The 17,078-nt window shown below is 38.9% G+C and overlaps 1 protein-coding gene across 1 annotated transcript in view; it reads right to left on the bottom strand.

Moving 5' to 3' along the window:
* LOC126428433 (unconventional myosin-Ib) overlaps positions 1–17,078 on the bottom strand; it is an 852,237-nt gene that overhangs the window by 32,720 nt on the left and 802,439 nt on the right. Inside the window, exons 23-24 of the mRNA XM_050090358.1 lie at positions 10,938–11,073; positions 3,726–3,878 (exon numbers count right to left, since the gene is read on the bottom strand). Coding sequence (XP_049946315.1) covers positions 3,726–3,878; positions 10,938–11,073 — 289 coding nt within the window. The remainder of the gene's footprint in view (positions 1–3,725; positions 3,879–10,937; positions 11,074–17,078) is intronic.

Below are 17,078 nucleotides of genomic sequence, written 5' to 3'. Positions count from 1 at the left end.
AAAGTCTGTGACTTAAAATTCATGAGAAGTTTGTGCCACAGCGAAAAATGCCACCCCAATTTGTGTATCATATCTCTGATACACTCTCCCTTATTTCACGATAATACAAAATGAGCTGCCCTTCTTTAAACTTTTTTGAAGTCCTCCATCAATCTCATGTGATGTGGATCCCACACTGCACAGCAGTACTCCAGAAGAGGGTGGACAACTGTGGTGTATGCAGAGTCTTTAGTAGATCTGCTACAAAGCATTTGGCCAATAAATTGCAGTATTTGGTATGCTTTCCCCACAACATTATCTACATGATTGTTCCAATTTAAGTTATTTGTAACTGAATTCCCTAGGTATTTAGCTGAGTTTACAGCCTTTACATCTGAGTATTTTACTGTGTAACTGAAATTTTTCGTGCTCATGTGAATGACTTTGCACTTTTTGTTATTTAGAGTCAATTGTCACTTTTTGCCCATACAAATATCTTGCCTAAACCATTTTGAAATTCATTTTGGTCATCTGATGACTTTACATGACAGTGAATGACAGCATCATCTGCAAACAATCCAAGAGGGCTGCTCAGATTGTCTCCTACGATGTTTATATACATCAGGAACAACAGAGTGCCTATAATACTTCCTTAGGTAATTCCAGGTATTACTTCTACTTTACTTGATGACTATCCATAAATTATTATGGACTGTGACCTTTCTGACAGAAAATCACAAATCCAGTCACACAACTGAGACAATACTCAATACAAATGCAATTTAATTAGTAGTTACTTGTGAGGAATGGTGTCAAAACCCTCCTGGAAATCCAAAAATACAGAATCAATTTGAATTTCTGTTGATAACACTCATTACTTTGTGAGAATAAAGAGGTAATGGGGGTTCCATAAGAAATATGTTTTATAAACTGTGTTGTTTATTCATAATGTTTGAACACAGTAAATCTGCACAATGTTTTAGTAGTAATCTCTGTCTTGAATATTATCCTGTCTTTCACCTTTAAGCTCTCAGGTTTTCAAATCTCGTCCAATGCAGTCCCCAATGGTAAGTCTCCCCTGATCTGCCGTTCTGGGTGACTTTCCCGAAATCTACCCCTTGTACTAGTCCTCTCCAGTCCTTTTCCTTCACCCTTCTCCCTTCTCCTTCAACCGTACCACCTGAAGGAGTCACTGGCTCCGAAAGCTTGCCAATTACAACAGCCTTTTATGTGTGTGTTCTGCTGCCTCTTGGTGAGTAGATTTTTTATCTACCTTATTGAAGTTGGCACTAAATTTCAAGGTTCTGTAGAACTTTGCCATTCTTGGGGATATGGCATTCTTTTAAATTTGGCATGCTTTTTTTTTTGTTGCTCCTGGAATAGTGCCCAGATCTGCCTTGTGTACCGTAGGTAATCAGTACCATCCCTTTTTAATTTATTTTGTATATATCTCTCAAGTGCAATCAATACAATTTCTTAGAATTTAAGCCACACCTGGTCTACACTTACATATATTTTATTTTATTTTTATTATTATGTTTTTTTAAAGATGTATTTTGCCTTTTTTCTGGTGGGTTTGGATGTTATGGTGAAAATAGTTCCAAAATTAACCATAAAATGAGAGAATTTTTCCTGTCCCTAGTCATTGTTTGTGTTAACATTTGACTCATGCCATTGGCTTATTTACCTGTCGAATACGGGAGCTCTTATGCATTGAGCACTGGTTCAAGAGATGGAGAGTCTTAGTACCTGTATTTCTGAGAGCTGTGAAACCATACAGAATACTCCAAGGATACATCAGTGGACTGATTGATGTGTCAGTGATAATGGAGGGCATTTTGAACATTGCATGTATGAAACAGATTACTGTTGTATGCTGGTACATTCTCTTCCTGGGTGTTTTTCATAATTGATGTACTATGAGTTGCAACATGCAAATACAGCATTTCTGGAGCCATGTACGTATACTACATGTTCTTCTTACATGTGTAAGAAATGTGTCTTTAAATTCTGGCTGTACTTTTGGTTACATTCTGTATATTGTGTGTGCAAGTTCCTAACACTGCCATATCACACGGTGTAAAGAGTACAACAAATATTGTATCAAAGCTATAAACCAAACTCTTGTTGTGTCTGAAAAATATTTGGGCCCTTATTTACAACAAATAAACAAAGGGAGCAGAAAACTGAAACACAAATGAATTACAGGGTTTATGCATAGAGTCTTGTTACTACAACATTCTATCAAAATGTGGAAAAACAGTTTATGCATGCAACTTACAACTAACTAGATGGTTACACAAATGAGCAATACATGTTAAACTAACAGCTATAGTTCACAGCAGGTTGACTTCATCATCATTTATGCAATCACAATAGTTCACAGAAACAACATAAATAAAGGAGCCATCTTCCCACAAATAATATGATATGTAGCTCAGTTTCTGTTGTACTTGGAAATGATATTTAACTATTCATCTTATTAAAATATACAAAAAGGAAATGGCCTTCTAAATATCAGTCTTTAAATAAGAACAAAAATGTCATCCAAAAACTATTTGCTAAGAAAGAGCGAACCATAAACACCGAGTCTCAAGTTTCTGGAGAAAAGTCTTTTTCAGTTTAACTTTACACTAATTTTCTCTTTTAGGACTGATTTACAGCAATTTCCCATTTCTTGTAATGTAATTGTTGCTGATAATGGAAAAATTTAACAAGAGAGCAATGCTTGCAATGACCTGGTTTTGCCACATCTTGCTACTGATCGAATGTCAGTATGTGATTCAGCAACATCAGTGCCAGAAAATACCTGTACCATGTAACACATTGCCTAGAATACAACTGAGTTTGACTGGGGGGGGGGGGGGGCTTCTTGAAGAATACAGAGTACAGAGATTTAGATTAGGTTACCCTAGACACAAGATCAAGCCATAATACAACAATAATCAGAGAACATAATTTAATAGCAGAAAGTCAACTGTGAAGTCACAATTTAGCATATAGTTGCAGGAAATGAAGGTACACACGACCAGCAAGTCAGCCATGTAGGAAATGTGGCCACACTGGAGAAACAATCAGTTTCTGGATCTATATTTATTGGGATTGTTTGGTTCTATCATTATTCCCTACTCACTCCTTTCATTTTTGCCCATAGTAGTCGAACACCCTGTATATAGTTAAGTAGTCCGTGTTCAGTATTTGAAGAGTAATGTTTATAGTGTCTGTCAGTTTGCTCTGTCATCTGTGTCGCTATGAACAGCCGCTTGTTTATGTAATTTATGATTCTAAGTCTTTGCGCATTACTGACCTTTGCAGGCAGTATCTCATCTACATTGTGACCAGTAGCAACAAATATGTGTAAATGGAAAATCACCCTTGTCAGTGTATCCTCAAATTATTTCAGAATTTCTTACGTCACATAGCAGTCATCAAAAGGACATTTACAGAAAAAGAAGATGTATGAGCCATCGGACAGACCAGTAATGTTACAGCACATGTGTGAATAAAAATACTTTCAAAATTCTGATTGAAGAGCTGATTGAACTACTATGTTAATAGCACACAGCTGGCTCTAAAATGTAGTATGTAGTCAATGTGGTTTGATACTGCTAAACTGTTTCCTCAGCTCATTTTCTGCTACAAAATTATGCCCTTTCCTGAATAAAATGCAGTTTAAATTATGGCTATTATGCATCCATTTCCATCTTGAGCTTCAGTTGAGAAATGCACAGCCAGTTATTACTCACTGCTCGCACGTGGAAGACTGCCACATCGTCAATGTAGGGACTCAGGGACAGCCGGTAGATCTCAGCGGCAGGCACTCGGTACTTAATCTGTAGCGTTCGCTGGTCTAGAATCAGCATTGAGCTCGTCGACAGCACAAACAGGATTGGCACAAACTGCAAATTTTATAACACATTGGTTACTATCTGGCTTGTAATAATTTAGAAATTACAAGTCATACCCTCTACAAAGAATTAACTGCACATAAGATAATGTGAAATAAAGAAAAATAGGATTATTATCAGTACATTTGATATATATGGTCACAACAGGCCCTTGAGTATGTACATTATGAATTAATAATTATGAGTCTCTGTGCATCAGAACTTTATTGTATAAGTTGGTAACTGTAGATTTGGGATAATATTTAAAAAATACATTCTTCAACTATACTGAAAATGTAACTGTCAGGGAAAATAATTATATACTAAAATTGTACCTTGCAGAAGCCAAAGACATCTTCTCTGAGACCAATAATAATTTAGTAGAATCCCATATCTGGGAGCAGTATGCAAAAAAAGGTAATGAGTGAGATCTAAAAACATTATTCCAGTACATTTTACTTCTTCAGATACAGTAGTAAACTCGGCATAAGAATAAGAATCTTTATTAGCCGTTCAGTATTTTCTTATACAATGGGTTTTTTAAATAAGTTCAATTACGGTATAAAGATGGTTATATTCTCATAACAATGTATATATAAATCATATGAATGTTAGTGTAGTACAATAGCACACATTTGGAATTTTATATATTGTTAATTTTACAATAAAAAAGAAAACATTATAGAAATTTATATTAAGCGGGGAGTATTCATGTTGATGGCATTAGGTCATTATCATATACATATTGATAACACTACGTCATTATCCTAAGATATTGATACAAATATAGAGCACTCAAAATAGGTCTATTATGCCTATATGTTAGATATTATTTTTCCAAATTTAGGTCCTACTACAGGCAGAGGTACCTTTCTCTATGTTAAAACAGCAAATCTGCCATATTACAATCTTTATATTCATCAACTGAATAAAATGCTTTACCTTTGAGCCATTGACCCAATGTTGTCTTCAATTTACTTTTAGATATTGTTTGTACAATTTTAGGGAGCATATTAAACAGTTCGAGGCCTACATATTTATAACTATTATGTGTCTTGGACAATCTAGAGTATGGCAGATCAATTGTGTGGTTTCATCTTGTATTATGGGCGTGGACAGATGACCTAAGGGGATATTGAGCTATGTTTTCTTTTACGCGTAATAAGCAATAATAGATGTACAAACAAAGAACTGTCATGATGTTAAGTTTTTTGAAATGTTCCCTGCATGTATCCCTAGTAGATAAACCCACAATACATCGAAGAGCTTTTTTTTGCCATCTGAAAATTGATACTGAATTGGGAGAATTTCCCCAGAGCAGAATACCATATGAAAGATGGGGGTGGATATAAGCAAAATATGAATGCAGCAGTAAGTTTTGGCTGACATTATCCCTAAGCTTATAAAGTAGGAACATAGCACGTGCATGTTTAGAACAGACAGCTAAGTTTCTGGTCAATAATCATTCCTGACAGTTTAACAGATTAATTTTCTTTGTTTGATACCTTCAAATTAAAGAATATTTCCTCAGTTTTTGTTTCATTTATGTATAGGGAGTTTGCACTAAACCAATGAACCGACTTTTCAAATATTATTTTATTTTTTTCTTGTACAGATTCAAGAGTCTGTCCTGAACTGATAATAGTTGTATCATCCGCATAGAGGACTGTTTTACAGGGTAAATGCTGTGGCATATCATTAACATTCACTACAAACAGGAAGGGCCCAAGTATGGAGCCCTGTGGCACACCTCTTTTTATTGTTTTTGGGTTTGACAGCTGCTCATTTACATAAGGAAAACCTGTGGCAAATAAATATAATGAAGTGGGTATATACTGCATTATGTGCCATGATTGCCCTAAGAAATATAATGTGCAAACCAGTAGATCATTTTGAAAAATATTTCAGGAACACCTTAATTTAAATAATCCCTAACCTGCATTACCAATACGCTTACACAACACAGGTCACAGCATCATGACCCCTTTAGAAAATATTCTGGATAGATTACAGGAAGCAGAAATTTTTAGATATAAGAAAGGAAATGCGCAGTTCAGGTTGAATGATCAATTAGGATTAAAGCCCCATAGCATTCTGGCTAGCTTTGATTGTTTATGTGATTAAGTACTCATATGTAATAAAATTCAGTATTAGTTTTGCTTGTAAAGGGAGTGACTCAGCACATCTAGTCATGAGTAAATGACATCACACTGTCCACATAGAAAGTTTCCATTCCATCTTAGTCACTTGTCCGGGTCACTTCTACTCTTCCAAACACTGGGTTGCCCTGCTGTCACCCACTTTATACAATTCCATACAGTGATTTGCATTGTTCCCTGATCATGTTAGGAGTGACAATTTTTTATTGCCAATCTGGCCTTTTAACAGATTCTTAGTGTTCTCTCACTATAAAACACTTTTTCTTTGTCTAGATGCAGGCAATTTTAAAACACAGTTCTGTAACTACATGACCCATCCACCAGTAGTTTTTATGAAAATAATTGATTATGTCATTGATAGGCATACACAAAAAAGAAATAATTCTTGTCAGCTTTTGGATCATTTCTTGGACTAGAATACAAATACACACAGAAAACACGCATGCACTCACGTGTGCATGCCCACACACACAGACACAAACACAAACACACACACCTATGCCCTTACATGGCACTGGCTGGACACACGATGCATTTTGGCAGGTGGAATAGGTTGGGATGGAGGTTGTGTCAGGTGAGATGGTTAGAAGGAGAGAGAGATTGGGGTGGGTGGCTAGCGGCTTGGAGGCAGGCCTGTCAGTTTGACAGCTAGGAATGTGAGAGGGAGTGGTGGCAGGTGCAGGGTCCGGAGCCGTTGGGGGGAGGCTGCCCATGCTGAAGATGGATGGCTTTGGGACAATACTTGGGAGGAGATGATAGGATGGAGAAAGGAGAACTATTTGGTATTGTGTATGGGGCCAATGGGATAGCAGAGACTGAGGCAAGGACAGTTTCAGGAGTGTAGGATGTGTTGCAAAGATAACTCGCATCTGCATAGTTCAGAGATTCTGGCAGTGGAGGGGAGTATCCACATGGCTCAGGTAGGGAAGCAGCCATTGAAATTGAGCATGTTATGCTCAGCTCCATATTGTGGCACTGGTGATCAACTTTGTTCTCAGCAACAGTTTGGCGATGGCCATTCATCCTGGTGGACAGCTGGTTGGTAGTCAGACCAATATCAAAAGCTGTGGGGTTATTGCAGCAATTTGTTATTCTTTCATAGATGGTCTGGCCTCTGGCCTGTGACAAGTCTGGACTAGGAGGTATTGGACTGGATAGGTGGATGGTACATGTTTTGCACCTGGTGCTTCCACAGGGACATGATCCTTGCAGCAAGGGATTGGGAGTGGGTGTGACATAGGGATGGACAAGGGTGTTATGTAGTTTGGGTGGGGAATGGAACACCGCTTTAGGAAGGGTGGGAAGGATATTCAGGGTATGATGAGAGATAATCAAAACCCTGATGAAGGATATGGTTTAGCTGTCCCAGTCCAGGGTGGTATTGGATGATGAGGTGGGGTGCTCCTTTGTAGCTGATTCTTAAGGGGTAGGGGGATTAGGGGTGTGTGGGGAAGGTACTATAAATCTGTTGGCCGATTTAGTTTATGGGGTAGTGCCTGTCTGTGAAGACCTTTGTGAGATCTTCAGCACAGACCCCACGCCTTTCCATCCTCCCTCCCATATTTCTAGCCAGCTGACCATCCGCTTTGCTCTGAACCGCTAGCTACCCCCCGCCCTCACTGTTCCCCCCCCCCCCCCCCCCCCCGCCCCCCCCCCCCCCAACCGCCCCTTCCTGTAGCCAGCTCCAAAAAAGGCAAGCAGCCCCATAATCAAAAAAAGTTATAGCAATGATCTTTAGAATGCAAAGGGAATCATACTCACAGGCTTCTTAGAGAAAGAAAAACCTACCACTAGACAATTGTACAGTGAGATATTGGACGACTTCAGCTAGGAATTGAAGAGAAAATGGCACCTTCTGGAGAAGAAAAAAATGCTGTACCACCATGAAAGCATGTCAGCACATGCATCTGAAGGTGTCAAGACAGAGACATATTTTTGAGAGCTCGACAATTCATCCTTTTTTGTAGGGATTAAAAAATAGGGAGCACTTCGACTAAAGTGTATATCATCAAATAAACATTGAAAAATAAATAATTGTTTTAAAGAAAGAAAAAAAAAAGAACGCGTGTCTTGATTCTTAACACAGGTACTTACTAAAGCATCCTTGTACTCCTAAAATATTGTTACATTACTGTTTGCATTTTCTGTCTGTCTGTATCTTCTCCCATTTAAATACTGTCTTTATCCAATTATAAGATAAGGTTTTTTGCCAAATTCGTCATTAAAAAATAGAGCATCTTCTTATATTCATAGATTGAACAATTGCTGCTGAGGTTAACATTTTTCCATAGTTTAATAGAGTATATAGGGGTTGTATTACATTTGAAGATCAAACTTTGGATAATGAAGTTACATACAGATGGATTCTGAAGAAGTCGGAAGGGCAGGACTGGGCGAAGGATACTCATGTTCGGATAGGTTCAAGATTTTCCAGTAGACTGACCCGCTCAATACAGTATCGACTTTGCTTGAATGATCAAGTGACATTTGAATTGGGTGGCGCTAGTGCAAGGGAAAAGTGAGAAACTATGAACCAGCCACTACAACAATCTAATGTTCTGCTTAAAATTTGACAATTTTGTGAAACACTGGAGGAAATAGCACTAAATTCTATAATCTTGTAAACTGCTGTTGTATTTGAACAGGTTTGCAAATGTTCTTATACATGTATGGGTATCTCGTACAAACATTAATGCTGCCTTTTAAGGGAAGGTAATATTCTAAAGCGGAAATAATGTCCTTTATAAAATATTACGTGATTCCAAACCAAGATTAATATTTTATTTGATTATGAGAGACTGTAATGATTTACTAAGTGGGTTGCAAATGAGAAATTATGTCAGTGTTCATGTATTAGAATACCAGATAAAAATATTACCAGCTTTTAATCAACTTTAACATATGACAGTGATGTTCAGATGACAAAATAAGGAAAATTAATCCAGAATCAAAGTCTAACAAATGAAATCCTTCACACAAAGCTGACTGTAATGGTTGTGAGAATAAATTACAGCTGCAGGACCCATTGTGAAGACAGTACCAACAGACGTTCAGTAGATCATGGGGCAAGTGTTAGTTTCAGAATATCAGTGAATCGTGATTGCAATTTTTTATTTAGGTATTAGTTACTGTTGTTACAAATGACCAGCACCCTAAAAGATATTGCAGTCCGTGTTTCACAGTTGTTCGATTACAGCACTATGAAAGGGTTGGAAGGGGACAGTGATACCAGCCTGGTCAAGAACTAGATGAGTGTGGGGAGGGGAATAGTAAGCCAGCAGCAAATTACATCATGTTTTCAACCATGGGAATATGTACTGCGTACTTTGGCTTTTTATGAGCATCTACCTTGTTTAAGCTGCAGTTTGCCTGAATCTAGTCAGAATTGAACTGACTTTAAAACTGGACAAATACTGCACAATAGTATTCATTTTTGGAGGAGATGGTAAAAGTGTAGATAGGGGCTAATGTGTTTATGCTACAATGTTGTCAGTGCTCACTGTGACGTATGACAGGAACTGAAGAGGGTGTGTCAGCTGCTGGTTCCATGCAGCCAATGAGAGAGCAGTGGGCCGACAATATGTTTGGGAGCAAGTGATGTAAAATTCTCACATCAGTAAAGAAATGAAATCTGATATGTATTCGGGTAAAAACATATGTGTTCTCAGGTCCCATGGTAACTACAGCCTCAGAAATTGCAACATATTCAGAAGCAGCAGCCAAATATTTGTGACAACAAAGATATAATAGTTACTATTAAAATCAGTCTTGATCACAAATTTATTTGTTCTGGTAACTGGTTTCAACTGTGCCTGTGGTCATTTTCAGACCAAAATGCTGTATGAGCAGGAGCCTCCTTCTGGTGGTAAATCACTGCAGGTTAGTAAGCAAAAATATAGAACAGAAAACAGTCTGCAAATTGAAGTAAACCATTTCTTTTCGTTTATTTTATTATTCCTTGTTTTGTCAAAATGTAGATAACCAACAAATTGCATCAATTTAGAATAGATATAATGTCAAATTTCTAGGCAGATACTTTATGCCAATACAATAGTTTGTAATTTTGATTAGTTAGAATATGTTAACAACAAATTTTTCTCAAAGGGGGGGATCGTCTTACACTCAGGTAAATAGAATGCATCATTTCTATTACTTAAACACCTTGGGCCAAGCTTTGAAAATTCTCGCTGCAGTCGAGTGGATGGGTCCCAAATAGTTTTGGGGTTTTGTCGAGTCTATACCATAATGCGCTGCTGCTGTGATCTGGGTGAAAGACAGATATACGTACTGCAAGGTATGTTTGTCTGATTATATTGCTCGCAAGTGTAAATGCTTCTTGGACAAATAGCTTCAAATACAAACCTACTCAACCATTCAAGTAATTTGATACCCCTTCCCAAAGTCAGATATTGTAAACTCTTGGGAGGAGAACAAGCTATCTGATGTGCACTTGTCTCTTACATCCATCTCAGCTTAACGTATGTGAATTTCTTCCTGCTTTGTATCTTCCACCATCTGTACAACTCATTCTCTTTCTTTCTGGCGTGTCTCCTTTACCTTTTGCATAATGATAAACTGTCAAAATATGAAGTATCATCAATGTCAGTGTGAGTAATTAACTGAGAGTTGTGCAATTACAAAGATTACTTCATGTTGTGTAACACATCCATTACAATATCCTTAAACATAGATCTGTGTTGTACAGATTAAAACTGTTCTCACTGAATCATTATCATGTACCTTTAAGCTGTCTATTGATGATTTGCACCTTATACTTCCAGGCTACATATTCCCCAGTGCACCTTTATATTTCCCAGTGTACCAATACATTAGAATTTATATAGGGTGGCAGAAACAGTAACTCCTTTCTATTTGTTTATGATTAATATTGTATTATGTCTTATATACTTACCTTCCCACTAGATCGGGTTATCTTGTTGATAATATCAGCAAAGACAACATACTGATCATTCGTTTCTACACACGTCTTCTTCCACTGCACATTTTGCCTCAGACGCACGTAATCACCCAGGAAAGGATGGGATACACTAAAAAGAGACAAAGCAGTATGTATGTGTTACCACTTTTCTGAATTGCAGATCACATTCAGTTAATGTGGGCTGAATTATTAAACTACCAGAGATATGTATAGTATTTGAGAATTCACCATTTCAGGAAACTCAACCTAATGCCACAAAGAATACATTTGTTTCAATCTTTTTACATTGGTATACCATCTATTTATTTTATAAAGCTCAACAATTACATCATTCAGAGAAGAATTTGATTTCTGCAGCCATTACAATCATTAGTATTTTCAACCACAATTAAGTTTTCAGATAAAAAGTTTCAGCCATCCTCAGACTGGTGTGCTCCACAGGGGGTCGATGCACAGTCAGTGGGTGACTGTGTAGGTGTCAAAGAGAGCAGGGGTCAAACGTGGTGCACTGATAAGTATTGTGTCAGTACAGTCCAGTGACGACAGAAGGACAGAGTTAAAGTAAAGATGGCTTGAGAAAAAGGAGAATTCTCCAGTAAGCTAGCCACATTCTCAGTCTTATTTATCTCCCTATTAGCATCTCGCTTTTATTTACATATGAAACAATGGAAACTGCAGGCTGGAATATCAGCAACAAAAGGGAAAGATAAACTGCTACTCACTACAAAGATGACATGTTTAGTTACAGACAGGGACAACAAAAAGACAGTTACACAACTAGCTTTCAACCAAAGACTTCTTCAGAAAGGAAACACACATACACACATACCTTCACACACGCAATCACAACTCACACAGATGTGATCACCATATCTGGCAGCTTAGAGTGGAATGTAACTGTCACATAGAATGGAAGAAGCAATCTGGAGGGGGTGGGAAAGGGGAAGAGATAGCAGGGCACCAATGGAGAGAGAGAGAGAGAGAGAGAGAGAGAGAGAGAGAGGAATGCTGCATGATGGAGTGTGCAAGGACTACACTGCTAATAGGTGAAGTGTCGGGAAGCTGTGGGTCACAGAGATGAGCAGGGAAGGAGGAAGAGTGAAAAAGAAAGAATGTTGAGGGGGAAGCAGGTAGGTGCACTGGCAGAGGGCACCACAAAAACAGGGTGAGGGGATGAAAACAAGGAGGAGGTGACAGATCAGAGGGGCAGAAACTTTTAGATAGAAGTTGTGGATGTTATGGTAGGCCAGGAAAATTTTGGGAGCAGAGGACGTCTAGTAAGGACAACTCCCATCTGCAAGCTTCAAATAAGCAAGTGATGGAGGGGAGGATGCAGATGGCCTGGGTTGTGAAGCAGCATTGAACATTGAAATCAAGCATATTATGTTCAGCTGCATGTTTTGCCACAAGGCTGACTATTTTGCTCTTGGCCACAGTCTGGTGGACAGCTGTTTGGTAGTCATACCAATATAAAAAGCTGTTAAATGATTGCAGCAGAACTGGTATAAGACCTGGCTGCATTCACAGGTGGCCTGGCCACCTTGCTTTTTAGCATCTGGAGGGGCATTTTTCTGCTGACATGCTATTGATACCTTGGAGAACCACTATTAAGCCCCTTCCCAACCCACAGAGATTATAATTAAAAATGCAATAAGGAGTTATTTGTAATAATTACCCATCTGATGAACAGTAATATCAGGGAGCACACATTTCCAAATATATTGAAGAAAAGTACAGTTAAACCTGAGCATAAAAAAGGATCGAAAGAAGAGCTATCAAACTTCAGGCCCATATCACTAATACCAATTTTCGGTAAAATATTTGAAACAGTTTTGTTGACACAACTTATTGGTTATTTCACAAAGAATAATTTACTAGCAGAAACACAGCATGGCTTCAGAAAGCATCACAGTACTATTACAGCAATTACCGAATTTCTCCACAGGGTGTATGATGCCCTGAATGAGGGAATGCAGACAACGGGGATATTTCTCAACCTTACTAAGGCATTTGACTCAGTGAACCATGAGCTACTACAAAGCAAACAGGAAATTCACAATATAAATGCCATATCCATACAACTACTGATCACTTAATCTAGCCAATCATAAGCAGTGTACAAAGCTGAGTTATGAAATTAATGATCAGGTCAGACATTTCCAATCCAGCTATGAAACAGTAAAACAAGGTGTACCTCAGGGCTCTGTATTGGGCCCTCTCCTTTTCCTGGTCTACATGAATGATTTAGAAGCACTCTGGACTCGCAATTAGTAAGTTATGCAGATGATACCTCACTTTTGTTCTTTTGCAAAACAAACTAATGACTTGACATTGGCTGTAACTGATGGCTTAAGTCAGATAACTACTTACTTCCATGATCAAGGTCTAAAAGTCAATATTAGCAAATCCCAGCTATTACCATTTAAACTTGATAATTCATACCAAACCTGTATTGATAATATTAGTAGCATCAAAAAGGAGACACTAACAAATGTAAATTTTTGGGGATATACCAAGGTGAAAATCTTATATGGGTAGACCATATCAATTTTGTATGCAATAAAATCAGCAGTTCGCTGCACTTAATTAGCAAACTATCAAAATTACTCTCTGAACAAACATTAAAAACTGCTTATTATGGGACAATATTTGCATATATTAATTATGGAATAGAGGTATGGGGATGTGCTGCTGATAGACACATGAACAGAATCCTAACAATGGAGAAAAGAGCAATCAGGACCATGCACCGACTAGGACACAGAGATTCATGTAGGGAAATCTTTGTACAACATAAATATCTAACAGTATATTCCTTGTATCCGTACAAATTAATAACATTCTTTGTGGACCATAAAAATAATGAAACTAAGTGCTCTGATGTGCATACACATAACACAAGACAAAAAGATTGCTCCTTCAGGAACAGAACCAAACTAAAGACAACAGATCATAGTCCTTGGATTAATGGCCAGATATGGGTTAACAAACTGCAAAGTGCTATAAGATGCCACAGAGGTAAAGTATTCAAAAGGGAATTAAAATCATTCTTAACTCTCAAATGTTTGTACTCACTGAATCAATACTGATATTAAAATGTAGCTATTCTTAAATGTAGGCCTAACCCTTCCATCTATACGATGTACTATTCTGAGGTGATTGTAATATACACTATCTTTGTAGCAACATTATGTAAATTCAAATACCTATACTATGTAACAACTGTATGTTGCATTATGAAGTACTGTACCATATATTGCCAAGTGCATCACCTGTTAAGTGGCTTCTTGTACATGTGAATTGCAAACTCCTACTGTTTGCGCAAAAACTGAATAAAAATGCTATTATGTGCGCAAAAGTCACCAGTTGGTGACTATATACAAAAAATATAATAAATAATTAAATAAATAAATAAATCTTCACTAACCCCTTGTAGCACCCAGACCCTGCCTAGCTGACCTTTTCAACTTGCCACATGCCCAAAAACTCCTTACCAACACTCCTCCAAATCAAGAGCCAAAACATTCCCGTAACAATTTTGTTAGCCTTTCCACCAAACTCCTCAGCTGCATAGAAGCTTTAGTCTTATCCAAAGGCCTCACCTTTAGCCCTATGCCCAAATTTAACTATGTTGGACTTGTCAAAGACCTACTCTCCCCCTTATGATACCTGCAGTAGAAACACTTCTTTGCCACCAATCAATCCAACCAAGGCCAACAAATCCCATCATTGAACCCTGCCTCTCCCAGTTCATACCACCATCCAACTATGACCCCCCCCCCCCCCCCCTCCCACCTAACTACTCCCTGGTCACTTTCCATGAATTCTGTACCTCCAACTTTGGCTCATCATCCTTCCCCAGCTTCCCCAGGTCCCTTCTTAATAACATGAACTTTTCAGCAGAGGAAAGAATAGCCATACACAATCTCAAAACAGAGATCCTGACCTAATCTTCCCACCTGCAGACAAAGTTTGCAGCAGTGACCACCTGGCAAAAAGCCCTCTACCACTCATAATTATCTGACTCCTTCACCTATAAACATCTCCAGAGTGATTCCACCCAGAAGTCTAACATAACCACCAATCTCTGCTTAAACCTTTAGACCCTTCCCAGAACCTCTCATCTGAATCCATTTCCCTCTCACCCCCATGACACATACACACACCTACCTTCTACATGTTTCCCAAAATCCGCAAAGTCAACAGTCCTGGACACCACATCACAGCTGTTTATTGTGGTTCCACTGTAAGAATTTCGGCCTTTACTAACCAACACCTCCAAGCAATTGTCCATAATCTAGCAACCCATATCAAAGATACTAACCACTTCCTTCACCAACTTTCCACCTTCTCCACCCCTTTACCTCCTGGATTGCTGCTTGTGACTATCGATGCCACTTCATTATACACCAACATCCCTCATGCCCATGGTCTTACTGCTGTTGAACACTATCTTTACCAGTATCCTTCAGACTCCAAACCCACTACCTCATACACCTTACAGAGCTGCAAGTTAAATTTTATCTTTTCCTGTCTTTTCCTATTAGTATACTTATTAAATTTTGTGTGTTTCCATTTAAGAGGTGTAAGTTCGCATTTTGTAAGTGTAAATTTGGCTAGTCTGTAGTGCAGTTTTCATTTCTTCTGAACTGCCAGCTACATAGCTCAGTGAGGCATCAGTGTCCATCGGTGACGCGTCAGGAGGGTAGCAAATTCCATATCTAGGATTCTGTCTGCTTTTATAGTTTACTTCTTCAGTTAGTCTTGATAGGATGAGTAGGATGTGAACATGCTGTGTGCAAATACAGGAGGAGCTGGCCACAGTTCACAAATAGCTGAATGCGCCTTTGGCTACTGTCAGTTACCTGCATGCTGCTGCCTTGGTGTGTAGCACTGGCAGAGAACATGGTGCATCACATGGGACACCTCAGGTATCGCTTGTTTCACCCATGGGCTCTGGTACAGAGGCACCTCCTAGTGTATGCGGCTTAGTGGATCCGCCCTCACTCCAGAGTGAGTGATAGGTGATAATATGTTTGCATTGCTCGAGGTGGTGGGCCAGTGTGGAGATTGGTTATCTGGCCTCACCCCTTCACCTTGTGAGTGGACAGGTGGCTGCTCCTTCAGTGGAGTCCGAGCAGGCACACAGGGGAAGGGGTTTACTAGTTATTGGGGGCTCCAACACTAGGCACATTACAGAGCCACTTGGACAGAGAGTGTTCAGGGTTGGCAAGAAAGCCAATGTGCACTCAATATGTCTGCCGGGGGCCCTCATCTGAGAAGTGGAGGCAGCTTTGCCTGTGGCAATTGAGCATGCAGGATGCACTCGTCTGCAAGCTGTGGTTCAAATTGGCACCGACTGCACCTGTGACATGGGTTCCGAAACCACCCTCAGTTCATACATGTGGCTAGCAAAGTGGTGAAGGCTGCTGGCCTCACACATGGGAAGTAAACAGAGCTCACAGTTTACAGCATTTTTCCCAGAGTTGATCGGGCTCCTTTGGTTTGGAGCTGAGCAGAGGGTCTCAACCAAAGGATTCTGGACTCTGTGACAGTGTTGGCTGCATATTTCTAGATTTATGTTACCAGTTGGGAAGATAGATCATGGGTGTACTATACAATGGAAGCAGCTACTTATGTAGCAGAGTAATTGTGGCGTGCACATGAGGATATTTTCGGCTAGGAGGTAATTTGAGGTACTCTGATGAACATTGCTAGTTGATACACTGCAAGGGAAGTCAGACTGTGTTCAGAGTAACGACATTTCAGCTGTCAAAATTGTATCTGTAAACTGTTGAATTACTTGTAACAAAGTTCTCAAATTTACTGCCCTCCAGGAAAGTTCTTGTGCTCCGATTATTCTCGGGACTGACAGCTGGCTGAAACTCGAAGTGGAAAGCTCCAAGATATTTAGCAAGTCATGGAACATGTATTGGAAATAGAGATCAGAGCCCATAGGAGGGAGAGTGTTCACTTGCAATTGACAAAAATATTGTCTCTATTGAGGTCAAAGTTGAGTGTGACAGTGTAGTTATCTGGTTGCATTTAATAGGTCTAGGTGAAACCAAGTTAGTTGTTGGATGTTTCTACTGGCAACCAGAATCTGCTGTGACA

The sequence above is a fragment of the Schistocerca serialis genome, chromosome 12 (genome assembly GCF_023864345.2).
Source record: "Schistocerca serialis cubense isolate TAMUIC-IGC-003099 chromosome 12, iqSchSeri2.2, whole genome shotgun sequence".
In the NCBI taxonomy this organism is placed as follows: Eukaryota; Metazoa; Arthropoda; class Insecta; order Orthoptera; family Acrididae; genus Schistocerca; species Schistocerca serialis.
This window is presented reverse-complemented; position numbering and strand designations above follow the sequence as displayed.